The 27,707-nt window shown below is 57.1% G+C and overlaps 3 protein-coding genes and 1 non-coding gene across 5 annotated transcripts; 1 reads left to right on the top strand and 3 right to left on the bottom strand.

The window, feature by feature from the left end:
* Positions 1-104: 104 nt before the first annotated feature.
* PPFIA3 (PPFI scaffold protein A3) lies at positions 105-22,857 on the bottom strand. Of its 2 annotated transcripts, none has more exons than XM_036068286.2 (30): positions 22,760-22,857; positions 17,939-18,193; positions 17,568-17,669; positions 17,027-17,191; positions 16,594-16,668; positions 16,194-16,268; positions 15,640-15,861; positions 13,782-13,928; positions 13,540-13,674; positions 13,055-13,138; positions 12,768-12,899; positions 12,000-12,062; positions 11,768-11,847; positions 11,356-11,500; positions 10,623-10,810; positions 9,375-9,597; positions 8,315-8,478; positions 8,057-8,184; positions 7,214-7,304; positions 6,608-6,689; positions 5,742-5,942; positions 4,379-4,441; positions 4,189-4,215; positions 2,966-3,141; positions 2,455-2,552; positions 2,058-2,233; positions 1,902-1,970; positions 1,512-1,683; positions 986-1,057; positions 105-899 (listed from the first exon to the last, which is right to left on the bottom strand). In XM_036068286.2, exons 2-29 carry the CDS (start codon positions 18,176-18,178, stop codon positions 999-1,001), a joined length of 3,582 nt encoding a protein of 1,193 aa, XP_035924179.1. In that variant the 5' UTR covers positions 18,179-18,193; positions 22,760-22,857; the 3' UTR covers positions 105-899; positions 986-998. The 2 variants fall into 2 exon arrangements, with proteins under 2 accessions (XP_035924179.1, XP_035924178.1); XM_036068285.2 differs by having other exon boundaries at positions 7,214-7,307; positions 22,760-22,855.
* On the bottom strand, positions 6,778-6,884 carry LOC118520303 (U6 spliceosomal RNA). Its single transcript, XR_004909591.1, has one exon. It is a non-coding gene; the product is annotated as a U6 spliceosomal RNA (small nuclear RNA).
* C15H19orf73 (chromosome 15 C19orf73 homolog) lies at positions 22,382-24,017 on the top strand. Its single transcript, XM_036068311.2, is given in 3 exon segments — positions 22,382-22,477; positions 23,409-23,549; positions 23,552-24,017. Coding segments are annotated over 3 exon segments (447 nt in total). The 3' UTR covers positions 23,762-24,017.
* LIN7B (lin-7 cell polarity scaffold B) lies at positions 24,012-27,707 on the bottom strand. The gene is made up of 6 exons (XM_036068296.2): positions 27,590-27,707; positions 27,073-27,191; positions 26,724-26,795; positions 25,689-25,898; positions 24,466-24,629; positions 24,012-24,121 (listed from the first exon to the last, which is right to left on the bottom strand). The coding sequence occupies exons 1-6, from the start codon at positions 27,624-27,626 to the stop codon at positions 24,100-24,102; spliced, it is 624 nt and encodes a 207-aa protein (XP_035924189.1). The 5' UTR covers positions 27,627-27,707; the 3' UTR covers positions 24,012-24,099.

The following is a 27,707-nucleotide window of genomic DNA, read 5'->3' as shown; positions in this document are numbered from 1 at the left end:
GCAGACTTGGACTCGGGTCTGAGGGAGGAATGGTCTGGCCTCCCGGGTTCTTGAGGAGGTCGGTTTTCCTAAGGTCCTGACAAATAAATCAGTCAAGACGGGAGCTTTTTGAAACAGTTCTCTTTACCCGTGATCACTGAGTGACACCTGGGGCAGGGAGGCCGACCAAGAGTCTCGGGCGAGGGCTCCCCCACCGTCCTCCCTCCCCCCACGCCACGTCGCCCAGTGGCATCGTGGAAAGAGGATTCTCCCATGCAAACCCCGGAGCCGGAGGGGAACCGGGAGCGCAGTTCTGCACCCCCTACCCCCGGGGCACGGACACGGCCACAGCACGGGGGGCGGAGAGGCCCCGGGGACACGAGACACTGGGGAGGAAGGGGGGACTCCGCCCGCAGCTGACCCCAGGCACCGGCGACCTGACGCGGCGGGGCGGGGATGAGTGGCACATGGGGCGAGGCTTGTAGCAGCGAGTCCCCCCTCCCCTCCTTTCGGACGAAGAAGGAAGACTTGGGCCCCGCGACTGGGGAGGAGAAAGGGGAGCGGGCAGCCTCTCCTAGCATGCGGCCCGGGAGGGAAGCCCCGCTCCCTTCCCGCGGGGAAAGGGCACCCATCTCCCATCGGAAACTGATCAATAAATTACAAAGTAGAGAAAAGGGAGGCGGAAGTTTGGGGCGGGATTTCTTCCTGCCCTCTTCGTTCCCCCTCTCAGTCCAGTTCGTGTGGTTTGGTCCAGGCCCAGTCCTTTTGTGAGGCGGGGACGCGCACTCCCCGCTCGTCTGTACAGATGGTCCGGTCCGCGGCGCGAGCTCCCCCGCCCGCTCTCCCCGGCGAGACCATACTCTGGGCAGGAGGGGGAACAGCCCAGCCTCTGGAAGATTCTTCCATCCGAGTGAGGTCACCTGCATTGACGCCGGGGCAGTACGTGGAGCAGTGAAAATCCATTGTGCCGCCCCGAACCCCCAAGGTCGCCCAGCACAGTCCTCACCTGGAGGCCTACACTAGCAGGAGTAGGTCCGGACCGAAACGCCGTCTGCCCGGGAGCTCCCAGAAGTCTGGCCTACAGGGAGAGCGAGCAGTGGTTTGGTCTGGTGCGCGCGTCACACACACACACACACACACACACACACACACACACACACACACACACGGCAGGGTTTCTCTGATCTTTAACCCCAAGCGCCCTCTCTTGGATTTCCCCTCCCGAAATGACAACGCTTGGCTCCACGCCGGGTTCCTTCCTTCCCCTTCCCGCAGCCTTGGATTCATCTCAGGTGCCACAGGTGACAGTGGGCCAACTCATTTCCCACTTCGGAAAGGGGGTGCGGGATTAATCCATTCCACACCCGGAGGAGGGAGTTGGCATACTGAGCAATCCATTCGTCATGGGTCGGGGAGAAAGGACTAGGCCATTTCAGAACTTGGAGGGAGGCTTCTGGAATGTAGAGTTGGTCCCTTTCCCACACGGAGCAAGGGGAAGGGGGGAGGGGCTGTCGCATCGGGGTGCCGCCCACCTTCGGGCTGCAGCTTGCGGAGAGGGAGCCCCGGAGATCCCAGGGCCCCCGCTGCGGCCGAACGAAAGTTGGGGGGCAACATCTCAGCTGAGTCGGGGGTTACGCCTCGTAGGTCCTTCTCTCGAAACATCTTCCGCCAGGATGGGGAGCGGCTGAAGGACTTGGCGCTGTCCTAGGTACAGGGGCCGGGCCGACGATGAGCGACCGGGGCCGGGTTCTGACTCAGCCCCTTCCTTTGACTCCACCCCTCTCGGGTTTCCGCCTTTAACCCCGCCCCTGCCCTAGTCCCGCCTCCAGCCGCCTCCCGCCGGCAGTCAAGCCCCACTCCTTCAGCTCAGACACTGCAGGTGCCGCTAGGAGCTGAGCCTCCAGGGCTGGGGCTGCGCCCACCTCGTCCAGCCGCCTGTCTGTGCCCAGGGAGATGAGGTTGCTGAATTCCTTCTCCAGGAGCTGCCGGGCCTGGGGACGAGAGGTGGAAGAAGGGTGGCAGCGTGCAGTCTGCGAGGTGGGGGTGCCCAGTGTGCCCCGGGCCGAGCCGCAGCTCACCTGCGCATTCTGCGTGGGGATCTGCAGGAGCAAGGCCAGGTCGGAGTAGTCGAAGGTCTCGTCCAGGGCCAGCAGCGCCCCGTGCACCCCGCTCTCCGTGAGGTTCGTAGCGAATTCCTTCAGTCCCAGCCCGGACACCCAACCCATGACCCGCTCATTGGACCACACCATCACGTCTGGGACAGAAGGGACTCTCAGCGCCGGTCGGTCCAATTTAGCCCACCTGTCACGGCCATTTCCTGTCCTGGCCACGCCCCCTGTGCTGGCTCCACCCCCTCGCAAAAGGCCCGGCGCTCCCCCTCCCCCCCCCTTAATCATACCTCCTCCCCACCAGCCCCAAACTCCGCCACCTGGCTTGGGGGGTTGGGGGGCGGGGGACTCTTCTACGCCTACTCACCTCGGATCTGGGTCTGACTCTCTTCCCGCCTCCGCTCCAAGTCCTTCCGGTCATAATTGAGCCGTTTCAGGCACATGATCCCATAATGCAGACTCACCCTGAACAGTGGGGAAAGTGGGGTCACAGAGGAGCCTTCACAACCCCAATGGCTGCTGCTTCGCCCCTCCCCACTGGCTGTGGTCCTTCTGGGAAAGGTTGGGGAGTTGTCCCACTGGGTCGGTTTTCGGGATTGCTGACCTTCCCAGGATTTGGGGTATTTTCAACAGGCAGTTCCTATTGGATAACGTGGACAGGGTATGGGGTTAACGAGCCAAGCTGTCTGAGGATTTGGACTTTGCCTAGCGGGCCATCTCATTGGTGGAAGGGGCACAGAAGTCAGGATTTCCTGAGAATCCGGGCTAAAGGGCCAAAGATAGTCCCAGGACGTTCCCATCACCAGTCCCATTGGCCAAAGACTCTCTGGGAGTGAGGCTTTCCCTTGGACTGTCCCCACTGGCCAGGCAGCCCCCACCTGTGGAAGCTGTCCACCATCTTGAGTTGGCCCCGGAGCTCCTTCTTGTTAAGATGATCTAACATGCGGGCGTCCACCAGCGACTCCATGAAGTAGCTGCGGTATTGGGGCAGCCCCAGGCTGGGTAGCCAGTCGTTCCCCACCCACTCGTGGTTCATGTCACCATATGCCAGGATCTGGGGCCATGGGCAGGTGGGGGAAGGGTCAGGCCCTCTGACCCCTTCCCATGTATGTATGAGAGGGTTCACTCCTACCCCCTGACCCAAGGTGGTTCTTTTTCCACCCCACCTAAGGACATGGGTTAATCTCTGCTCAGGACAACGGACCAATCCAGGGGTCTCCTACTCCTTCATAATCACAGAATAGACCCTTGTCTACTCAAAGTGCGGTCCTTGGACCTGCGGCATCACCATCACCTGTGCACCGGCCAGAACTGTAGGATCTAGGACCCCACCCCAGGCTACGGAATCAGAAGCTGCATTCCCACCAGATCCTTCGGTTACCGGAACAGTAAGGGGTGAGAGGCACTAGTCTAGCATTGTCCCAGCTCAGAACAGTGGGTCAGTCCAACATCGCTTCTCCCCCAAGTCAGGACAACGGATTCTTCCAGTGTAGTTCTCCCCACAACAAACGATAATAGACCCGCCCATCACTCTTGCACGGTCCAAAAATACTAGTCTAATGCTACATCTGGCCCAGGACAGTATTCTGGATCAGCCCAAAGTCCTTCACTCCCTTTAGCGTAAGGAAACAATCAACACCGGCCCCCGACTGGAAACCAAGACCCTAGTCCAACCTAGTTCATCTATGAGAACAAAGTGTAGCTTCTCCTCCTCCCCGACTTCTCAGCGGGACCTGCGGCCCCTCCCCAGTATGCTCCCCCCTTGGCCCCAGTACACTGGAACAGTCCCACTCCCCCTCAATCAGAGAGAAAAGGTCTCCCTCTAGTTACAGCAGTGGAACAGCCCCCGCAACCCCACGATAATGGAATGGCCCGAGCCCCACGCTAACAATGGACTAGTCCAGGCTTTCCCCCCCAACCCCCTGAACCCCACCAAGCCACAATGAGACGGGTCCACAGCACGGCTCCACGCAGCGACCCCCGCCGTGATGATGGAACGCTCCCGCTGGGGGGGAGGGGGGGCGGGGCTTGGGGAAGGAGGGGCGTGCATGCAGCGTGCACAACCTGTTCATGCGCCCACGTCCCGCCCCGCGCCCCCTACCTGCTCCCAGCTGATCTCCTTGGTCTCCTGACCCGTTAGTGGGAAAAGGGGAGAGAAGGGGTGGGTTAAGGGGCAGGTGGAGGAGGGCGGGAGGGACGAACGGACGGACGAACAGCCAGAGATTCGCCCCCCCACCCCTCCGCAGGGAGAGTTAGTGCCACTCCCAAAGCCGCCGGCAGGGGTCACTCACAGGCTTGGTCGTGGCCGTAAGGGACTCCATCTCTTCGTGCGTCATCCACACGTTTCCTGTGGACTGAGGGGCGAGGGGTGTTATGGGGGTTGAGAGAAGGCTTCTGGATGGGGGAGGGGTGTTCCTAGAGGCCCAGGCCAGGTCCATTTATATACATTCTGCTTTCTGACTCAGGCCAGTTACTGCTCTGGGCCAGGCAGTGAAAGAAAAACCGAATGATCATTTATTGAGCACCTGCTCTATACCAGGCAAAAGAACATGGACTTTGAGGTCGGGCAAGCTCAGGTTTGAATTGGGGCCCTACCCGGGTATTTTGCTGTGTGGCCTTGGGCGCAACATCACCTCTCTGACCTCACACAGATGTATGCAGAGTGACGTTCAGAACGAGGTGGCAGATACAGCAGTGGGGTGGGACAAAAGTTTGGGTGGGGGGTAAGGGATGTGTGTTCGCATTTACTGAGCACCTGCCCCCAACAGCCCCACGAGTTAGGACTTCATACATTGATTCAGACACTTATGTAGCTCCTCATGAGTGCCAGGCACAGTTGTAGGGTCTGGGATACACGAGGGGAAATTTGAAAATAGACCGAAGAGATGAAATTGACAATAATGGTCACGTTCCTAGGTATAAGGGCGCGGTGGCTGCGTAGGAGAATGTTCTTATTGTTAGAAGATGCCCTGTGAAGTAATTTTTTGGGCTAACCAGTAATGATGTCCACAAATTACACTGGAGGGTCTCAGATACACACACAAACACACACACGCAAACAGCAAGTCGGGCGAGGAGTTAACAATTGCTGAACTGGGCATAGCACACAGAAGTTTCGGCACGGAACAAAAGGATAAACTATTAGAAGGCCATAAACACTGTGGGGAAAAATTAGGTGTTAATGTGCTGGGGTGATGGGGCGAGTGATTAGTTTAGTTGTTGAGTTAGGGAGGCTTCTTGGAGGCAGTGACATTTGAGATGAGACCTCGAGGAGAAGGAGAGACAGGGGGAGAAGTGCTCTGAGGAAAGGAGCCAAGGAGTAGCACTAGCCAAGGAGCCGAGTCAGAGGTGGGTGGGGAGGAGAGGGGGGGTGCCCTCATCAAGGACTTTGTAAGGAACCATATGCTTTTGAATTTTTCTCCCAGATGGGGTCTTGTCTGTGTAAGACAAGACCGAGGTTGAGGGGACGCAGGGAGACCTGAGAAGGGACTCCCCCACGCCACGACCCCCGAGATAATCCAATCCAGGTGAGACACAAGGCGGAGAAGGTCTGCGAGACAGATCTGGAGTGAGCGAGCCCAGGATTGGCTAGTCTGCGGGCAAGAGGCGGGGCCCCGAGGCAGCAAGGGTTGGGATTGGCCTGCAGACACTGACCGTGCGGGAGGAGGCGGGCGCTGAGGGCGAGGTGAGTGAGACCATCTCCTGGATGGCGAGGCGCAGCTTGAGCCGGTGCAGCGGGTTGCTGATGCCAATCTCCCGCTGGATCTCCGTGTCCGACAGGTTGGCCATGATGGCACCGCTCTTGACGTTGGCCCGGCAGGCGGCCACATACCATGCAGGCATGCCTACCCACAGCTGGACAGAAGGAAGGAGGGAGGCGGGGAGAGGGAAGGAAGAGACACACACGGAGAGGCAGAGACAATATTGAGGGAGACACCGGAGAGACATAAAGAAAAGGAAAGAGGGAGATGGAGAGGTGGGAATGTTAGCGGTGAGAAGCGATAGAGATGGGGCAAGGCAAACAAGACAAGAGGGAGTCAGAGGGAGACACGGGGAATAAAGCGGGGGGGATCAGAGGGTAACGCCAGAGTCACCGGGGAAAGAGGGGTGGAGAGAGAAAGAGGCAAAAGACATTGGGAGACAGACACGGGAAGACCCAGAGACGTGGGAAGAAATGTGGGGAAGGACAAAAACACAGAGATGGGGAGAGAGGCAAAACAACAGACAGAGAATCCCATACAGTGAGAGAGAGATGTGGGAGACACAGAGAGAGACAACAGGACAGCAGGACCGAGGGGGCATGGTCAGAGGCGCAGGGGTGGGGGCACGAGGAGGAGGAAGCTGTTTAGATCAACAGGAAGGCTGACCTCCCCCAGGGCCTCATCCCCCTCCGCCCACCCCCACCCCACCCCCCATCCCAGGCTAGGAAGAGGATGCTGGGTGGCACCCAGTGACCCCTAGTGGCAGGGCCGTTACAGGAGTTGGGGATCAAGAGTCATGGCATTTCTGGACCCCAGTACCTCCAGCCAGGAGACCACAGTGGGCCCATCCCAAGCAGCAAAGGGCAGGCCCTGGCGGCAGGCCTCTTCCAGAAGTTCGTGCCTGGGGACAGAGGCCTAGTAGGGCAGGAGCTCTCAGGGGCAGAGACCCCCAGCCGTCCTTTCCCACAAACCCCCTCTAAAGCACAGTTCTTTCAGTGGAATGCTTCATGAATTTGCCTGGCATCCTGGCGCAGAGGCCATGCTAATCTTCTCTGGATCGTTCTAATGTTAGTATATGGGCTGCCAAACTGAGCCCCCAAAGCACTTTTTATTAAGGTAGAAAACTTGGAAGAAGGTTTAAAAAAAGGGGCGCCTGGGCGGGCTCAATCATTAAGCGTCTGCCTTTGGCTCAGATCATGATCCCAGGGTCCTGGGATCGAGCCCCGCATTGGGCTCTCTGCTCGGCGGGAGGCCTGCTTCTCCCTCTCCCACTCCCCCTGCTTGTGTTCCCTCTCTCGCTGTGTCTCTCTGTCAAATAAATAAATAAAATCTTAAAAAAAAAAAAAAGGTTTAAAAAAAAAGTGAATCTCTGTAAGTGGTCTCCCCCATTCCCCCCCTGCCCACCCTATACACACACACACTCACTTCCTCTTGTTCCTTCGGTCCTTGTCTCCTGGGCCCGTCAGCTTGGCTAACCCCAGAGGGTCCGTGGCCAGTGTCTCGTCCGAGGGTGTTCCTGCTGAAGGCAGGGAGGGGCCAGAGTTTGGAGAGAATCAAGCAGGAAGGAGACTCTCTGGTGTCCAGGGTGCTGAGAAGGAGGCCAGCGACTTAGAGGCCCCGAGGGAGTGATAAAGCCAAACAGGAACCAATTTCACCTCCCAGGCAGGGAATTGGAGACATCCCCAAAATGGGGCTGGATTCACTGGGCTGGCCTCAGTAAGGTGGCAGTGGGATACTGGTAACTGTTTAACCACCGGCTCCCTGGGAGAGAGGCAGGGAGGGAGGAATGGAGGTAGGGAGGGAGGGAAGGCGTATTTCCTGCTTTGTGGTGTTTGCCAATTTCCATGGTGTAAAGAATTCCATTAATTTCAGGGTACCGATGTAAGGTCAGGCAGCCCATAAAACTACAGAAAATTGAACTCTTGGCTTTCACAAGCCAGTATAAGCAGGCTCCAGCCCACCATCTGCCCTGCCTTTAGGTGGTCCTCTCTCTTTCCCTATTTAAAAAATAGGTAAATGCAATCATAAAATTCATTTAGCTCCCCACCTCCAGTCCCCCAGGCAGGCCTCAGAGTGCCCTGTCCTTGTCCCTCTTCCTTCCCTCTACCTCCACCAAGTCCTGCTTGCCCCTTTCACATCCTATGAGTTATCAAATGAATGAAGACTCAGATGAATGTCAAGTGAATTTGTGCAAACGAAGAAGGAAGGAAGAGAGGAAGGAAAGAAGGGAGAGAGGAAGGGAGATAGGGTTGGCATCAGGGTCCTCACCCAGAGAAGAGCTGTCCCGGCCTGGAGGTCCCATTCGCCCTTTCTCCTTCTTGCCAAAGAGACGGCCTATGGATGACTTGATGCTCTTCTTCTTGGGGGCTTTGTGCAGGGAATCTGGGGTGCCTTCACTGGGTGAACAGGACGGAGTGAGGGCAGACCCCATCTGGGATGTCTCTTTTCCTCCCAAGTCCTTGTCCATTCCCCTGACACATCTTCCCGAGCAAACCCCTCCCCATCCCATCCATTGTCCCTGCTGACCTTCCCCGTGAGGGTCCCCCATCTTCCAGGGATCCCGCCTGCAGTGCCAAGGCCTGTGTCATTCTCTCAAGGCGGGCAGAGCGGGGAGTGGGAGGTGGGGTGTCTCCTGGGATGGCTGGCCCCTCCGCTCGTGGAGCCCCAGCCTCCTCCTTGGGGACATGATTCTGGGCACAGAAAGGCAGAGAGGCTGAAATGCATTGGAAGGGTCATGCTGGGGGCTCTTCATTAGTGGGGATATCTACCAGGGGGTGTCTGGGATGTCCCTGGCTTTGGGTACCACTTCTGAAGGTAGCCTAGATCAGATAGGGGTGAGTTGCAGAAACATAAAGGCAATGAGTCCGCCTGGAGCTTGAGCAGCCAGTTTTTATGTATCCTAGCTTTTGGTGTCAGGAGTGGGATCTGCTCAGACTATAGGAAAGCTAATGAGTTACACATTCTGGAAGCCAGAAAACTGGGTTTAAGGCAATAACATAGGGCTAATATGTCTTATTCCTCCTCAAAGATCAATTCCGAGGATCTAATATTAGCTCTCAAGTGTATGTTTAGTCACGGAAACCTTAAAAAAACAAAAAACAAAAAAACAAAACCTATGAAGAAACCTAATGCACACAACAGGTAAAAGCAGGCCAGATCGGGGGCGCCTGGGTGGCTCAGTTGTTAAGCGTCTGCCTTCGGCTCAGGTCATGATCCCAGGGGCCTGGGATCGAGCCCCACAACGGGCTCCTGGCTCAGCGGGAAGCCTGCTTCTCCCTCTCCCACTCCCCCTGCTTGTGTTCCCTCTCTCGCTGTGTCTCTCTCTGTCAAATAAATAAATAAATTCTTAAAAAAAAAAAAAAAAAAAAGGCCAGATCTGACTAAAGTACAAGTTAGGGTTCAGAAACCCCGTGGCTCAGCCTCCCCCCTTACACCCTTTAAGTTGGAACTTGTAGGAAAAGCTAAGGTTGCTTTTGAAAATCACTGGTGTGAGGGGTTTTTGTTGCTGTTGCTTGGGGAGCCCTGTCTCCGATCTCCCCCCTCCCCAGGCCACCCCACCAAAATGAGGAGACTTCAGAACACTCACAGCTTTGTCGGTGCCCTCACGGGCAGGGCTAGGGGGTGCCAGACGGGGCGTTGAGTGGCCAGAGCTGGGAGGGGAGGGGCTGGCAAGGGTAGAGGTAGTGAGGGAGGGGGGCAGTGAGCAGCTACTGCGGTAGCGGCCCAGGGAGTCCAGGCCAGAACCAGACACCCGGCTCTCCAGCTCCTCTGCCCTTTGTTCCGTTGTCTCCTTCTCCTCTTGGATAAGCCTGAGGAGGGAAAGGGGGCAGACCGGGTGAGAGAACAGAGAGGCAAGCAATGGGAGACAGAGTCTGGGGATCCCAAAGGGCAGGTAGGCTGGGGGGGGCGGGGAGGGTGGGGAAGAATTCTGAGGAAAGCATAATCAGGTTAGAGGGTCTTGATGGATTCATCACGGCCTCACAGGTTAAAGGGGAGTCAAGGGGTCATGATAGGCTCAGGAGATCACTGGGAGATGAGGGACAACAGGAAGATCAGGGTCTGCATCAAGGCTCCCATGATGGTAACCACATGGTTCTATAAAGTCATAAAAAAGCTCACTATGGGAAAGAGGTCCAATTCCAAGGAGGAAAGAAAGAGCAAGATCATAATAAGATCGGGGGAGATCAGGGACTCTGAGGTCAACCTAGGATCTGGGAAGTTCATGGAGTCATCTGGTATGTGGATCAATACCTCAACTCGCAATGACTTTGGATGGAAAGTCGTGGTCATATTGGTATATTTCCCATGGAGAGTGTGTTGTTAGAGAATTGCCAAGGAGGGCAATTTCTGGGAAAGCAGGGTAGACCTTATGTCAGTGGGGGATTCGTGATAAATCGAGGATTCTTGTTATATTAAGTCGAAATTCTTGTTATCTTGAATTGAGGTTCTTGAAGTATTAGGATGAGATTCTTGGTGTTTGGGATTGGGGACCTTGTGTTGTGTTGAGATTCTTGAGGTTCTGGGAGACTCTGGGTACTAGCTGTGTGAAGCCATAACATCCAGGGTGTGCTGGAGGATTCTTGGTGTACTGGCTTGAGAACTTGGGTATTTGGGAATGCAGTCATTGGTGTATTGGGAAATTGTGAATACTGGATAGGGACTAGATAGATAGGAGACTTCTGGGTATATCTTGAGGATTCCTAGTTACTGGAGGGAGTGTTGGGCTGGGGGAGTTCCTTGAGGATAGTAAGAGAGGAGATGTGCTCAGGCCTTCAGAGGGGCTACAGGGTCAGCTCAGGCAGGGTGGAGAAGGACTGGGCCAGTCAGTGCTCACTTGATCTCCTTGTTGATGGCTTCCAGCTGCTCCTGAAGCATGATGGCGAGCGTCTGCACATCGGCCTGTCCACTGGGGGAGAGCAGCTCAGCCCCAAACATCCCCTCAGCCTCCTCCTCATCTGAGCCATCCAGCTCCCCAGGGAATGGGGGTGGCATGGACCCTGCAGGGGCAGACCGCTCCCACTCCTGTCTCTGTGTGGGGACAGAAGGATGTCAGGTGCTGGGGCTTCCCTCACCTCTACTGACCTTGTCCACCCTCCACGACCCTGCCTGTGTCCCCTGACAAAGACTGGCCTCACCTTGTGATCCAGCCCACACACTTTTCCCAGCCCAGCTTTGTCTCTTGACAAGTCCCTTTCCTTGACTGACTGCCCTATCCAGGACTCTACCCCGTCCCCTGATTCTACCATTTCCCTTGACCCAGGCCGCTTCCTTTCTTCACCTTGCACCCCCATTCTAGGATTCTACACCGTGCCCATCCCCCACTCACCGCCCCTCTCCCCACCTCATCATTCCGCTAAGGTTCTCACCACGTAGCAGGATATCCACATGAAGAGACGTCAGGCAAGTAGAGAGGATGGAGTTGCAGGAGGAAAAAAAAAGACAACATGGGTCCAGGAGATGCTGTTTCTCAGCCCAGTCCCCTTCCAGAGCCCCACGTATTAGACTCCATTTCCTACTGTTGCCCACCCACCCCCTGCTCAGTCCGGGCCCCAAAAGTGGCTGCTGACCTTGGAGGGCTCATCCTTGACCCCTGACCAGCGGCCCCTCTTGCCTGCCCGGCTACTGCCAGCCCCATAGGGGTCCAGGTGGGCACCAGAAGGTAATGTGGGTGCCTGGGAGTAACGGAGCTCCAGGGCACTGCCAGGGAGAGACCTGTGGCATGGAGAAGGCAGTCAGAGACCAAGGGGTCAGGAAAAGGGCAGAGAGGTCAGGCGTCATGGGAAAAGGCCTGGGGTCAGAGGACTGGGAGAGGGATCTGAAGTCAGAGGTCAGAGGCCATGAAGTCAGGTGTCAAGAGTAACAGGAGTCAGTGAAAGCCTTGGGAGGACAGGGGGGTGGGGAAGACTTGGAGATCAGAAAGGATGAGCTTGGCCAAGGGGGCTCCTATGAGCAAGGGTGAGGCAGAAGGACTAGTGTCACCTGGAGTAGGAGGATGGTGGCCTCCCCCGCAGCTGGTCGATCTCCATCTGCATCCGCTCCATCTCTGCCAAGAGCTGCTCCTGGTGGGAGGAAGTTGGAGGTGTCAGGTCAGAATCAGCCCTGTCCCTGAGGAATAGCCCCTCCCAGCCTGGCTAATGCCGTCCCCCAGCAATGCCTGCTCCATGTCCCTGGTCCTAGGCCCCCATGCCCTCTCCTCCAGACCCCTCCTTACCTTGTTGAGCAGCAGTTCATCCTGAAGCTTCTTCATGTTGGCAATCTCCTCGCTCAGTGAATTCTGTGGAGGACAGGGGTGCAGTGAGGGGGTGGAGCCTGGAAGAGGCATATCCTGGGGCTGTAAGTGTCCAGAGACTGGCCAAAGGTGACCCCAGGGGAATGAGGTGGGTGTGAGTGGTGAGCTGGAGGGCATGGGGCTTGTGGGGCCAAAGATGCATCTAAGGAAGGTAATGCCTGGGAGCCCCAGAATCCAGCATCCTGTGTAATAAAGATTCAAAGTTTGAGGGTCCAGGGACGCCTGAGTGGCTCAGTCAGTTGAGCATCTGACTCTTGGTTTCGTCTGGGGTCATGATCTCAGGGTCGTGAAATCAAGCCCTCCCCACCCCCCCCAATCGGGGCTCTGCGGTCAGTGGAAGTCTGCTTGAGATTCTCTCCCTCTTCCTTCCCCTCTGCCCCCACCCCTGCTGTCTAAAATAAATAAACAAATACATACATACATTCATACATAAATAAATAAATAATCTTCAAAGTGTGAGAGTCCAAAGGGTCAGAGGCTTGGGGAAAAGCCAAGAACTCAAGGTATGGGTGCCCCAGGCTCTTGGGGTGTTTAGACCAGGTACAGACCCGAGAAGTCTGTTGAATTCAAATTCTAGATGCCCAGATTCGAGATCTCAACTAACGGTTTGGGGAAAGGTCTGGGGCCCCGGGATTGCGGCAAGATGAGGTCTAGGATTGGAGGTTACTTAAGTCTGGGGCTGGGGCACACCTTCTCCTCCAGCGCCCCCATGCGCTCCTTGAGGTGCAGCTGTAACCGTTCGTTGGACTCGCTCAGCAATTTGTCCACAGTCTCTGACAGCCGCTTATTGTGGTCATCGTTCATCTTCTCCCGCTGCCGGGCCTGCCCAAAGGACAGCGGGACAGGGATGCTCAAGCCCACCTGGCCCGGAGCACCGCCCCTGCTTTCAGCTCCCGCCCCCCCAACTCTACCCCCTCATCTAAGCTCCGGCCTCAGCTGCAAAGCCCCACCCACCCTGCAGCCGGCCGCCCCCTCACCCGCTGCAGCTCCTGGTTCTTCTCCTCCAACTGGGCCTCCAGCTGCCGAAGCCGCTCCTCAAAATTCCCATGACGTTCCTCAGCCTAGTGGACAGGAAGCCAGCGGCATCTGACTTTGCCCCACTGGGACCCAGTCAGGCTCAGGCCCCGCCTCTTCCAAGGCTCGGCGCCAGGCCCCGCCCCCCGAGCCCCAGGCTCCTCCCCCGAGAGACTCCAGACCCCGCGCTAAGATTCGCGCCCTGTCCCCTCCTCGGGGTCTGTTCTGTCTCTTTTGCGTTCCAGGCCATCCTGTCAGTCCGGACTAGAGAACACCCCACAAACCTCCAGGCCCTGACCCCATTCCAAGTTCCCTCACTTTCCTAGACCCCCGGCCCCGCCCCTTTCCCCAGAATCCCAGCGGCAAGTTTCCTACCCCTCCAGCCTGAAGGCCCGGCCTCACCCCTCTACCCCACCCCCCCACACTCCCGCCCCAGGCCTCTCCTCACCTTGTTGAGCGCTGCCACGCGCTGGGCCAGCTGGGCCTCTATCTCGGGCAAGGTCTCCGCTTTCTGCAGGGTCTGCTGCAGCTTCTGCTTGGCGTCGTCCAACCACTCCGCCAGCTGCCGGCTCTTCTCCTCACTCTGAGGGGGGACGGAGATGGGGGTGGGGGGTGGAGGGGGAAGGAGAGGAGCTAGGTCACACAGGCCGCGGCCTCGCCCCCACGTCACCTCCCTGGCCGTGCCCCCACCTGCCGGTACAGCGACTCCTTGCTGGCCAGCTCGTTCTCCAGCTTGTCATTGGCATCGTGCAGAGACGTGGCCTCGCGCTGGGCACTCAGGTAGCGCTTCTCCAGGGTCGTGATGCGCTCCTCCATATCCTCCCGCTGCGCAAGCGCCTGCAGGGGTGGCCAAAGGTCACGTGGACGACAGCTCCCAAAAAGCCCCGGGGTAGTGTGGGCTTAGAACCCTAGATCAGGCACCCCAGGGTATCCTGGGAAATGAAGTCTCCTGCTATCTGGGCGTCCGAATGGTGGAACCACCCCTGCCAAGAACTCCCAGGAATAGCCAACCTTAGGACCCCGACCACCCGAGAGTTAAAATGGTGGTACCTCACCTCCCATGAGCTTCTAGGGCTTACTGTCTTGGACCCTCCCCGTATGGACGACCTGAAGCCCATGGATGGGAAGTCTCCACTCTTCTTGGCCCACTCCCCTCAAAAATCCAGGCCTTAGGGGCGCCTGGCTGGGTCAGTCAGTAGAGCACGTGACTCCTGATCTTGGGGTCCTGAGTTCAAGCCCCACCTTGGGGTAAAGTTTACTTAAAAATAATAATAATATGGGGCGCCTGGGTGGCTCAGTCATTAAGCGTCTGCCTTCGGCTAAGGTTGTGATCCCAGGATCCTGGGATCGAGCCCCGCATCGGGCTCCCTGCTCCGCGGGAAGCCTGCTTCTCCCTCTCCCACTCCCCCTGCTTGTGTTCCCTCTCTCGCTGTGTCTCTCTCTCCATCAAATAAATACATAAAATCTTTAAAATACTACTACTAATAATAATAAACTACCTCTAAAAAAAATTCCAGTTATATGCAACTGATGAATCACTAAATTCTACCTCTGAAGCTAATAGAAAGAAAGAAAGAAAGAAAGAAAGAAAGAAAGAAAGAAAGAAAGAAAGAAAGAAAGAAAGAAAGAAAATTAAAAAGAAAAAAATCCAGGCCTTAGATTTTTCAGCAACTTCTAGTACAGCCCAGGCTTAGAATCACAGAGCGAGTGCCCTAGGGTCTCATGAAAAACAAAAGTCCCTTCCACATGGGAGGAAACATCTCCCAAGAGCCCCAAGGTAGTGCAGGCTCAGAAAACCTAAGACAGGGCTCCAGGGTTTCGTGGAAGATGGACTTATGTCTGGGAGCCCGTTGGGCCACACTTCCCAACAGGGCCATCCAGGTTTAAAATCTGAGGTGAAAATCCCAATGGATGATGAAAAATAAAGTGCTCGCTCTTCTTTCTCATCCAATGACTTCCAGAATCCATACCCTAAATTTCCCAGCAGTCCCAGGGGCATAGGAATTAGGATCAAGGGGCCTAAGCCAGGATGGGGTGAAATGCAGAAAAAGGAGTTCAACTTAGAAGCACAAGAGTGGGGCGCCTGGGTGGCTCAGTCGGTTAAGCGTCTGCCTTTGGCTCAGGTTGTGATCCTGGGGTCCTGGGATAGAGCCCCGCATTGGGCTCCCTGCTCAGCGGGGAGCCTGCTTCTCCCTTTCCCTCTGCCGTTCCCCTCCCACCCCTCCCCACTCATGCTCTTTCTCAAATAAATAAATAAAATCTTAAAAAAAAAAAAAAGCACAAGAGAATTTCCCAATGATAACATATCTCGGACCAGTTATTGAACGCCTACCATGTATGTGTCATGTGCCAACCCTCTGGCAAGGGTCATAAATCCCATTCTACAGGTGAGCAAACTGAGGCTCAGAGAGGAGGAGAGTCCACACAGCTTGTGGACCGATTCCAGGTTCCACCATTCATGAGCTCTGTGACTTTGGGCAAAGGGGGATCGGGGAGGGTTAGGGGGAGGGAGGGACAGAGGGCAGCCCACCAGGGGCTCCGGCCTCACCTCCTTGAGGTCGCGCTGGAGCTTGGCGTTAGCTTCCTCGGCCTTACCCAGCTCGCGGTGGGCGGTGCCCAGCTCCTCCTCCAGCTGGCTCATCTGGCGGCACAACACCGCCAGGCGCTCCCGCAGCTGGCACACCTCCGCACGCTGCCGCTCCAGGGCCTCCTCCAGCTCCGCTGTGCGCCGGTTCGAATCCCCGCCGGGACCAAGGCCATTGGCAAGGGGCTGGAGTGGGACCAGTGAGAGAAGAAGGGACAGAACCCAGAGTGGGGAACACAGAGATATAGAGAGAATACAAGAGGAAAGTTGATGCAGGGGAGCGGGGTGGGGGGTGGGGGGTGGGAATCAAAGATCAGCCTGGAGGTCGCAGAAGTTAGCTAGGTGACTTGAATCAGAGGTCAAAGGCCAATTAGGGTCTTAGGACTTCAGATGTCATAGAGGCAGTGAGGATCATACCAAACATTAAAAGGACCATCACAAAGTCAGGGGGCTGAGTGGAGGTCACAGGGATGGGGATCCTTGAAGAGCAAGGGGGGCGAAGGACTTCCGCCTCTCACCTGCCCGTCCCCATCCTTGCCGGGCTCCTCCAGCCCCGACCGGCGCCTAGACAGCTGCTCTCGAAGGCTCAGTGTCTGGGAACGGGAAACAGAGATCAGGACAAAGGGAGTCCTAGAGCCCCCACTCTACTTCCCACTGGCACTGGTCCTGTTGGGGCCACCCCATCCTACACTCTGTCTTTAAACCCTGTGCCTTCATTGCATCTCTCCTTAGCTGCCCAGCGTGAAGAAGTCCACCCTTACTCTTCCCCCTAGCCTCCTTGTGGCGGTGTCCTCTAGAGCCCGAACTTTCCCCCTCCAACCATTTCCTCCATTGTCCGTTCTTTCCCTGAACCCACCCAATCAGCTCCACCCCATTGGTAGCTCCTTAGTCCCTCCTCCTTCTTGGCCACGCCCCCACCTCCTGATTGCTCAGCTCCAACTCCTCCTCTAGCACCGCCACCCGCTCCAGCGCCATCCGCAGCCGCTCCCGGACCTGCGGATGGGAGCGGGACAGAGTGAGATGGGGATCAGACACAATCTAGGACAGCTGACCGTGAGGCCGAACACCCCTGGGACGGCCTGATAGGCCGACATTAGCATTCCTCTACCTATAATGGGTGTGCAGCTCCAACCAGGTACCAAGGCAGCCCCACCCACCGGTAGTCCCCACCAAAATTCGTTTTTCAACCAGTCATTTCCCAATCTGAGTCGCCCGTCCCAATCAATCTCAGTCAACATTCTTCCCACTTAGGACATCCCCAACCAATCACAGACAGAATCTCTCCTATCCAGGACAGTCCCAGCCAACCACGGGCTTAGGTTCTGCATCCAGGCTCTTCTGTTTCTCATACCTTCTCATCCAGGGCCTTGTGGTGCTCGAAGAGGGATTTTAGAGCCTTGAGCACCTCCACCTCAGAAGAGACCCCACCCGGGGACTGGGCCTGGCGCTTTACCACGGTCATGCGCAGTGACCTCTCGTGCCTGGACACCAGGCATTCCAGGTGTTCAAGGAGAAGCTACAGGGTTAGGTCACCGGGCCAAGGAAAAGAGGCAAGGGAAGAGAGGCAGGGTCGAGGACAAGGGTGGTCCAGACAGGTGGGGCGGACACATGGAGGAAGAGTGGAGCCAAGCAAAGGGGTAAGGAGAGAGGTCAGGAAGAGAGAGGGATATCAGAGGTAGGGCCATGGTCAAGGAAGGAATGGTGTAGGAAAAGAACAATTATGGAGATAAGGGAGGAGACGTGAAGGAAGGAGGGAACCAGAGGAGACCAGCCGGGAAGTGGAAGCAGGGAGGAGAAGACAGGAAGGCAAGATGGGTAAAAAAAGATGGGTCAGGCTGCAACACCTCGTGGCTCCGCCCACCCCGCTTAGGCCCCGCCCCCACGCCCCTCACCCGCGTGTTGTTGCGCTCCGCCTTCAGCTCTGCAATCTCTTCCTCCCTCTCCAGCAGCTGCTCCCGACACAAGTTCAGCTCTTTCGTCAGAGCCGCAAACTCCTGTCCAGATGTGGGTAGGATCCGGACAATTAGATCAATCCTTTCCCCATGTCCCTCATTACACAGGCCTGGAAGTTTGAAGGCCCCGCCCCTCCCCGCTAAATCCCGCCCCTCCCAGAGGTTCAGGCCCCGCCCATCACCGGCAAGCGCCCGCCCCATGCACTCCTCCCTTTGACGCGCCAGGTCCCGCCCCTTCCGGACCGCCCTCTCCGCGCCTTCGGCGGTCGAGGTCCCGCCTCCCGCAGGCCCCGCCCGGGTCCCGCCCAGACCTGGGGCAGAGCGATGCTGAGCTGGCGCTGCAGCGAGTCCTTCTCGTGGCCCAGCTCGCGCAGCCGCAACTGCGCCGTAGCCAGCCCGTCCTGCGCCTCGCGCAGCGTCTCCAGCAGGCGCTCGCGCTCCGTGAGCATCGTGACCATAAGGCGCTCCAGCTCGCCGCCCGCCTCGTCCGGGCCCAGCGCCGAGCCCCGCCGGCCATCCTCGCTGATGGTGGGCATCACCTCGCACATCATGGCGGCGGTGCTGGCCTGCGGGAGTGGGGAGGGGGCAGGGAACAGAGACCGGCCTCGTCGAGGCACTGGCAGAGAAACTGAGGCACGGCCCCTGGGATACTCCATAGTGGAAGCTGAGGTGGGGCAACCCAGGCATTGTACAGAAGAAACTGGGGCCCACCCATTCTGCTCATGGCACAGGATTAACTGAAACCCACCAGGCCCTGGCAGCAAATCTAGGACCAGCCTAGTCAGAGAAACCAAAGCCAGGTGACCCATTGCCTGAGTCAATGTGGGAAAATCAGTCTACCTATTCTGACCCTGCTGGGAATGCCCATTAACCCACCGCATGAGTAAGAAGACAAGCCCAGCTGAGAACCATGCCTTCAGGAGGTCAAAGAACTGGGGCCACAGAATTAGGTCACTGGTACCAGTACAGGGTCACAGGGATGGTCCTCATCTATCCAGCCCAACTCCTGCCCCCAATGTCCCAGATATCTGGACCCCAGCTCCAAAAGAATCTAAAAGCCACTCCACTTGCTAGCCATCTCCCTCAACCCAGGAGTCCAAGATCCAGCTCCCTCCTACCTCAGGCCACAGGAGGCTGGGTCCCCAATTCCCTTCTCTCCCCTAAACCCCGGAGTCTGAGCCTTCAGCCACCTCTTCCCCAATCCTGGGGGTCAGACAGGGACACAAGAATCTGAGTTTTCAACCTCCAACCTCAGACCCAGAAATCCCAGTCTTCAGACCCCTCTTCCCCCAGAACCCCAGAGTCCAGGCCCCCAGGACCCAGGAATCTAGGTGCATGAGCCGTGGGCGGAGATGAAGGGAGGTCTCCTGAGCCGCTCCCTCCACACACATCAGGTCAGACGGGTCCATCTGGCCTGGTCGAAAGCAGGAGAGACTTTCACTCTATTCCCTCCTTTCCTTCTCTCCCTCCAGGCAGCGGCATAACCGGTTCTGACAGTGAATAGTTCCCAGCCCCACCCAGTGTGCACACTATGTCCAAAACCTGGAACTGGGGTCTTGGACTTCAATGAGAAGAGGAGGGGATGGAGGGCCCTGGAACCTGGGAGTGAAGGCAGCTAGATGCCTACACCCTTGGGTCTTTGCCAGCACTCAGAGGCCAGATTTAAGACAATATTTATAAGGAGAGAGGTCAAAAAACAACATGGTATCTAAAATCCAGAACCTACTCGGGAGATGCAACACAGGATGTTTCCGAGAAGCTGCTCTAGAACTTCAAATTCACTGAGAAGGACATAAAATTTAGCAAGGCTGGGTGTAGGATCTAGAAAGCCATGGCATGAAGACAGTACAGAGTGCAGAAAGGACATGTGTTTCCACAGGTACAGTGCGCTTGGGGTAAAATCTTCACATAGGGCCAAGTAGAGGGGCATATTCTAGAACCTAGGTCTGGAACCTGAACCAGTCAAAAGCAATCCAATAAATGAAAGAGTGGTCTGGGTCACTGAAGAACCCCAAACACAGAGGGGAGCAAGATGATACCTAAGAACATACCTAATGTAACACATGACAAACCTAGTCAGGAGACATCTAGAACTCAGAAGCTACCAGGGATGCAGGTGTAACAAAGAATATAGCAGGGATCACACTCTTGGTGTTATCATGTGTCTAGGTGACAGACAGAAGGCAAAAGATAGACACTAGAATTCAGAACATTCCCTGGAGGTGGGGGGAAAAACCCTAGAAAGTAGCAAGGAGTTTGCCTGGAACTTAAAAGTGCCTGGGGGAAGATTCAGAAGCATGCTGGGAATTGAGAATTTACTGGCATAAGGACTGAGCTGGCAAAGGAAGGGGGGAGAGATGTTCTGGAAATGAGGACATTTCTAGCTGAAGACTCCAAAAGAGGAGATGAGCCTAGAGCATGCTTAGAATGCTTAAGTGCCAGATGGAGGAGGAAGCCCACAGTCCTCCAGGAGATAAGTTCTAAACGAAGGTCACATTAGGGAAAAGATGGACAGAAAAGGTGGGAATGGATGGGCCTAGAATCTAGTACCTGAAAAAGGAAGATGCACTACATTTCAGTGAGAATCCTTTAGATTTAAGACTGTAGAAGTGGATGGAACCTAAAATAAGAAAGTACATTTTAAAATTGATAGTGCAGGGGCGCCTGGGTGGCTCAGTTAAGCGTCTGCCTTCGGCTCAGGTCATGATCCCAGGGTCCTGGGATCGAGCCCCGCATCGAGCCCCGCATCGAGCTCCCTGCTCAGCGGAAGGCCTGCTTCTCCCTCTCCCACTCCCCCTGCTTGTGTTCCCTCTCTCGCTGTGTCTCTCTGTCAAATAAATAAATAAAATCTTTTTAAAAATAAATAAATCAGGGCGCCTGGGTGGCTCAGTTGTTGAGCGTCTGCCTTTGGCTCGGGTCGTGATCCCGGGGTCCTGGGATCGAGCCCCTCATCGGGCTCCCTGCTCAGCGGGGAGCCTGCTTCTCCCTCTCCCACTGCCCCCTGCTTGTGTTACCTCTCTCACTGTCTCTCTGTCAAATAAATAAATAGAATCTTTAAAAAAAATAAAATAAAATAAAGTAAAATAAATAAATAAATAAATAAAATTGATAGTGCAATTTGGAGAAAGGGTAGAGCACATAATTGGAACACACATATTCTACACAGAATGTAGAATGCCCCTGAGAGGAGAACAGAATCTAGAACAATGCCAAGGATGTGGCTGGAACCTAGAACACACCTAAAATAAAATTTTAGCAGAGAATAAGCAAGTACTGGTTTCTAAAAATTTGGAACATATGTGAGGAGAAGGTGGGATCAGAATTTGGTTTGGGGGCATTATCAAGACATTTGAATTCCCCTGGGGAAATACATGCCCAGATTTTAGCATCTAACCTAGAACTGAAAACATTCCGTGGGTGAAAACAGAACAGAGATATTGACTGAGAGTGTTCTAAGATTTAGATTTAGAAAGAATCTAAGAATTATAAAGAATCTAATTTCTAAGATTTAGAAAGAATCTAGAGCATTGCAAGGGCACAGTTTAACTGGCAATATGGAAGATAGTGGATAGGTTCTAGATCATCTAATGAACCTAGGTCACAGAACACATCTAGAGGAAGGGGTCTATGTTTGGCTCATCAGCCTGAGAAGGTGTACTCAGAGGATGGGACATCATGACGGAAACATCATGATGGGGTGCTGGAAACATCTCAAGAACCTGGGTCTCAGGGAATAGAGAAGAGAACCCCCAGGGAGCCCAGTGCCTGAGATGATATGGGGATGAGGCAGGGGTTTGTTAAGGCCACTAGAGATGTCAAGTTGATGGGGGTTGTGAGGCTGGGGGGACCTGGGTCCCTAAGAGTAAAAGCTAACAGGCTAGATACTTGGTGGGGGCCTGGACTCCTGAATAGTTGTGGAGATAAAGGACAGGGGATGGAAGCTTGGAGCCTGAGTCCTTGTTGGGAAGGAGGATTGTGGCAGATGGTTTTGGTGGGCAACACGGAAGCTGGGGTCTGAACTCCTGGGTCCCTGAGGGGATGCAGGACCAGAGACAAAGCATCTAGGTCTCCAAGGGGGAAGGTGGGCAGAAGCCAGAGATTTGCTTTAAGAACTGCATTCCAAGCCCCTGAAAGGGAGAGAGTCATGGTGCCTGAATCCCTAAGCAGGCAGTGCTGGGGTGTCAGGAAGCTGGGTATATTTGCCTGAGGGGCACAGGGGCTGTTGAACTGGGTCTCTAAAGGGGGCAAGAGCTGGGAAACTGGATTCCCAGGTCCTGAGCGAGTGGGGGCTACCAGCTGGGGCCTTCAGACAGGCGGGGTGAGCACCGACAGGGCTTCCAGAGCCAGGTGGGAGCTAGATCCCTGGATGCCAAGGTCCCTAAGGTGGACCAGGCAGGAACATTCAGAAGCCCTGACTCCTCAAGAAACAGCTGGGGTCCCAGAAACCTGGGGTACTGAGGACGAGACGAGAGGCTCACCAGAGGAACCCTGAGGCCCAGGCGCCCGGGTTGCAGAGGGCCCCGGGTATCTCCGGGTCAAAGGCGCGGCGGGGGGTATTCCCCGAACCGCAGGCGCCCCCTCCCCGGCGGCAGCAGCAGCAGGAGGTGGGGGAGGTGAGGCTGCCGAGTGCGCTGACCATGGACAGCTCCAGAGCGGGCCTGTGTCCAGGGCGGCTGCCGAGCGGGCCTGGACCGAGGGGGGAGGCTGGCTGTTCAAGCTGGAGATGGGCAGACCGGGTGCACGAATAGGGGACGATGCACACCCGACGGGGGGCAGCTGGCCCTAGCTGGGGGTCTGACACAGCCACGGCAGGTGTCTGGAGCTCCCGGGAATGGGCCGAGGAGGAGGATGTAGGTCCAGAGGGGGCTGCCGGAGCTGAACTGGGAAATCCAGGCTCCTGGGCCCTGGACGAGGCGCAAGGCGGCAGTACGCCTGGGATTCTAGGGTTCGGTTGGGGACTCTGAGAGCCGGGAGGGGCACGCCTGAGTCTCTGTGGTTGGGCTGTGAAATCTGGGCTCCGGAGCCCCCGGGGATAAAGAAGGGAGTCCAGGATCTCGGGAAGGCGAGGGAGGCTCGGCGAGGGGTCCCCGGGGTGGGCGCTGCCAAGCGGGCTGGGCCGGGCTCTTACCTACCTGGTCCGCGGCGGCTGCGGGCGGAGCTGGGCTGCAGGAGGGACGTGGGGTGGGGTGGGGGGACCGGGCGGGGCCCCTGGCGGCGGCCGGGGCCCGAATCTGTGGCTCCGGAGCCCTGTCTCCGCCGCTCGCGCGGGCTCCGCGTCTCTGGCTCCGGCTTGGGCGCTGGGGACCCCCCCTCCCCCTCACGGTCTAACAGCCCTCTACCCCCTAAAATAGCCCCCTGCCCCTATCACCGTTCAGCCTCCCCCCCGCGAGGCCGCAGCCGCCAGATCCAGGGGTGCCCACCAGCGCCCCCCAAATCCCACCTCCCCCCCAAAAAAATTCCTCCTCCCTCCCCCCCCACAGCTCCCGTGCGGTCGTGGCCCCTTTAACAGGAGACTGACAGACGGCTCTGAATGGCCAATGGGAGGCGTCGTCGGCGCCGGCCGGTGGCTAAACCCCGCCTCCGCACGGACTGGGAGGGGTCGCGCGGGCGGAGAGCGGAAGGCGGGGCTCGAAGAGCGCCGGCCAATAAGCGCGCGGCGTGCGGCGGCTGGGGCGGGAGGCGGAGCCCGGCAGGGGGATGATGTCACCTGGAGCTAGTGGCGCGCGGCGTGGAATGCGAGTTGCGACCCCGGATCCCGGAGGTGGCGCGCGTCGGCCCTAGCGCCGCACGGGACGCGAGGGCTGGACCGGCGGTGAGGTGGGAGTAAAGGTTGGATTTTAAGGCGGGGGCGGCTCCCGGAGACACGCGCTCAGGTTGGAAGGTGGGGTGAATGCCGGGTCGGCGAGTGCACCTTGTTCTGCAACCCCCTGCGCCCACCTCGGGAACTGCACGCGGCACCCCCACCTCCCACGCTGATGATAGTACGGCCTGCAGGGCTCCCCTGGCGAACGAAGCTTATGGTTCGCTCCACCCCGCCCACACAGAGGCCGCCCACCGGCTCTGCAGCTTCTCAGGACTCCTCTGTCAGATCAACTACAGAAGGGGCTTGGCCTTCGCCCTCGGTCTGTCTTTAAGGGCAGGGGGCGTTGTCTTCGGTTATGACCCCGCACTCGGACCCAGACAGGGCCCCAGCCTCCGCCTTGGACTTATGCCTAGGAAGCCGGCCAGCCTCCGCCTTCAGACCTTGGGGGAAAGTCTCTACCTCTGCTCTCAGACTCGGAAAAGGGTTTCTTCCGGACCTGCTCTAGACTTCAGCTTCTCTCCCTTCCCCACATCCCAAGACACTCTAACCCCAGGATGCAGGACAGACACACAGACACTCAGTGAGGGTCAAAGATCTTTAAATAAGGAGCCGGTGACAATAAATACTGTACAGGGGAGGGGGCGGGGTGAGGGTCCAGATACTGTAGTTTCAGCCTCGCGACTCCAAGGACCTGCAAAGAGGGTGAAGAGATGGGAGCCAAGCTCAGGGGAGGGGACCTGGGGAGGCTTGGGAGAGAACCAGGACTGGGGTTCCAGAGCCAGGGGCCCAGGGAAGCAGATTGAGGGATTCCAGAGAGTAGGCTGCAGATCTTGGGATGACAGTGAGCTGGGAGTCCCCAAAGGATGTAGCCAGAATGGCTTGTGAGAGCCTGGGTCGGGGTCAAGGGTCAGAACCCCAGGGAGAGGAGCCAGGGCTGGGGGTAGCCAGGAAGGTCCCAGAAATCACTGGCCTGGTTTGGGACTCGGGATAAAGGAGGCAAGCGAAGCCCCAGGGGTGTGGTGGCAAAGGGCTCACGAGTAGCTCTGGTGCTGCTGGCGCCGGCGGGCAGAGCGCATCTTCTCGAAGCGGGCCTCCATCTCCTCCAGCACGCGAGGTGTGTAACGCACCACCAGCTTCACCGAGCCCTGGGCTGCCTTCAGCAGCTCCACTGCCTTCTCGTGCTGCTCACCCTCAACGCTCTGCAGGGCAGTGCACAGACACCTGGGCCTGGGGCCTACCACCCACACCCAGCCCCAGCCGTGGAAATGGGACCTACTGGTGGTGGGCCTGGTACCAGCCTGAGATGTCGAGGCCTCGAGTCTTCAGGGGAGAGTCATTAATTCTTGGCTCAGTGTCCTCCCTCAAAAACTTCCAAGTTTTTCACGTCGGGGACAAGCCCTATCTGCCCTCGCTCACTAAGCTAGACCTCCAGGTCCATCTTTATCCCCTCTGTCCCCGAAGCCTGCTAATCTCCAGCCCCCTCCCTCTTGCTGACTCCCTCCTTTTTGTCCCCACCACCCTGGCCCCAGCTCAGGCCTCATCCTCTCCCCAGTGGACTTTCACCTAGCCTCCTCCCTAGAATTTTTGGCCTCCAGTCTCTACCTTCAGTCCATCCCCTATAAAGTCCCAAAGGGATCCTTCTACACCTCCAAGCTGAGCCTAACCATCTCCTCTTCACAGCCTTCCATGGCTCCCCAGAACCCTTTAGACGAAGTCCCAGCTTCTCAGGCTGGTCCTCAGGCCCTGTGTAGCCGGCCCCCACTACCAATCCAGCTGTGCTGACATCTCTTTCTAAACGCAGTGATTTTAAGGAACTATGTGCTCCAATCCTCCACTAGACCTAAGCCCTTTCTGTTCAGCTCGGAGGAGTGTAGAGTCACAGCCCCTACCTACAACACCCTTAGCTGCTAATAGTCTTCTCTACTTTATTTGCCTGGAGAACTCCTCCTCGTCCTTCAAAACCCAACTCAAATGTTCCTTTCTCTGCAAAAACTTCCCTCATCTACACCACAGACCATATTCGGGCTCTCGCGGTGCTTTGTGCTTCCTCATTATTATCTCCCCAGATTGGGACTATTCCAGTCACTCTCCCTCACCAAGAAGTGAGTCCTTGAATATAGGAGCCGAGGCAAACTTCTCTCAGGGTCTGTAGCAGGGCCCAGCACGCAGTACTCTATCGTTGCTTGTTGAATGAATGTCAAAAGCAGGGACTGTGCTACCTTGAACAGACTGTGAGCCCAGCCTCAGTCCCCACTCACCACACCATTCACTGAGAGCAGCTGGTCCCCACGCTTGAGGCCTCCATGGCGGTCAGCCACACCTCCAGGGATGACACGGGAGATGTAGATGGGGGAGTTCTGCTCCTTGCCCCCCATGATGTTGAAGCCCAGGCCCTCATCTGTCTTGGGCAGCTCCACTACCCTGGGATGTGCGTGGCCCTCACTGGCTGTGAAGGCAGCCACTGTGGCCTGGGAGAGAGAAAGCACTGGGAGGTGAGGGCCGCTCCATGGTGGACAGGCAGATGAGCGGGGAGGATCTGGGCCAGGGAGAGCAATTTGGGCCAGATCACTTTCCCCGCGCAGGGGACACCTGCCACAGTTCAGCACAAGCTTGCATTGTAATGAGTCTCTCTTAATTCACTCTGGATGCTTCAGACATGTCAAAGGGAATGTCTCCACCTGGTGTGAGTGTGTCTTAAATAGTCACCACTTGCCAATCTCGATTTTTAATAGAGAAAAACAAGGCCTGGAAGGAGCTGAGAGCCTCCAGGAAGCAGCAAGAAACAGCATACAACTATAGTTTAATAAGATTTCAGTGTTTCATGCTATTTCATTGTATAGGTGTTAAAAGGTATCTTCTTCTGCTTCTTCTTTTTTTTTTTTTAAGATTTTATTTATTTATTTGAGAGAGAACACATGAGGGGGGGGAGAGTCAGAGGGAGAAAGACTCCCCGCTGAGCAGGGAGCCCGATGCGGAACGTGATCCTGGGACTCCAGGATCATGACCTGAGCCGAAGGTAGTTGCCTAACGGACTGAGCCAGCCCGGCGCCCCAAAAGGTATCTTCTTGTCAGGTATGCGGCACTAGTTCACATTTGAAGTTGCTAAAGATGCCGTTATATGACATTCAAGTACAACTTATGAGATTATAATACCAGTAAATAATAGTAACGCTAGTACATAGATTTGGCAAAAATCATGAAGGAAGAAACAGGCATGACTGACTTGAGGAAGTTACTAAGCTAGACCAGGCAGTTCAGTGGATACCATGAGTGATGGCATGGGGGGTACCTACCTTGGCTGTGGCGTGGGCCCGGATCTCAGCACTGCCCGTGATGTCCAACGTGTCATAGAGCTGCTCATACACCTGGTGAAGACAACGGCAGCACCAGGGAACCACCAGCCAGCCCCTCCTCCCTTCAACTCCAGAGTCCAGCCCGCAGACCCTCCCACCCAAGGATCGGCCCCGCCCCCAGCAACCCGGAGCCCGAGGAAACTACAACTCCCGAAGAACCCCGCAGCTGAAGCGCGGGCACCCCCAAGCGGGCCGCCCCCGGCGCTGCTGGGAGGCGTAGTCCCTGGGCTCTGGGCGACGACCAGGACGGCGGCCGCCCGCTTGTGTCCCGGCGCCGCGCTGCTCTCACCTCCCGGATGGCAGAGCAGAAGCGGCTCTGCAGGACTCGCTGGAGGGCCTGCAGCTTCTGCGGGGGCAGCTCCCCGCTGCGCTGGAGCCGCTCGAGGAGCTCCACCGCCCGGGACACGTCTGCGGGGCGGGGGCGGGGCGCAGAGACAGAGTCAGAGACGCAGAGAAGCACGGAGAGATGCGGCAGAAACCGAGTAAGGGCGAGCGCTGACAGATCCCGGGAAAGACAGCCGAGTCCCAGTCGGACACCCGCAGAGTCGCCGGGGGCAAGGGGACTGCGGCCAGCCAGGCGCCCTGCGCCCCAGGACCCCATACGCACACAGGAAGGGCTGTGCTGTGGGCGCCCCTCCTGGGCCCGCTAAGCCCACGGACCCTCCCAAACGCACAAACCGCGGCGCCCCGCCCACCCCCCCGCTCGATATGCCCGCCCACCCGCTGGGGGCCTGGCCGGGGAGGGACGGGGACCGAGGTCCCGGACGCGGGCCGCGCCGGTGGGCAGGGCCCCCTGGCGCGCTTACCCCGCTCCAGCCCCAGCGGCTCCACCAGCGCAGCCATGTCTGCGCCACCGCGGCGAGCTGCCCGCCCGCCCGGTCTCCGGCGAGGAAGGCGGGGCTGCGCGAGGCCACGCCCCGGGCG

The sequence above is a fragment of the Halichoerus grypus genome, chromosome 15 (assembly GCF_964656455.1).
Source record: "Halichoerus grypus chromosome 15, mHalGry1.hap1.1, whole genome shotgun sequence".
Lineage (NCBI taxonomy): Eukaryota > Metazoa > Chordata > Mammalia > Carnivora > Phocidae > Halichoerus > Halichoerus grypus.
This window is presented reverse-complemented; position numbering and strand designations above follow the sequence as displayed.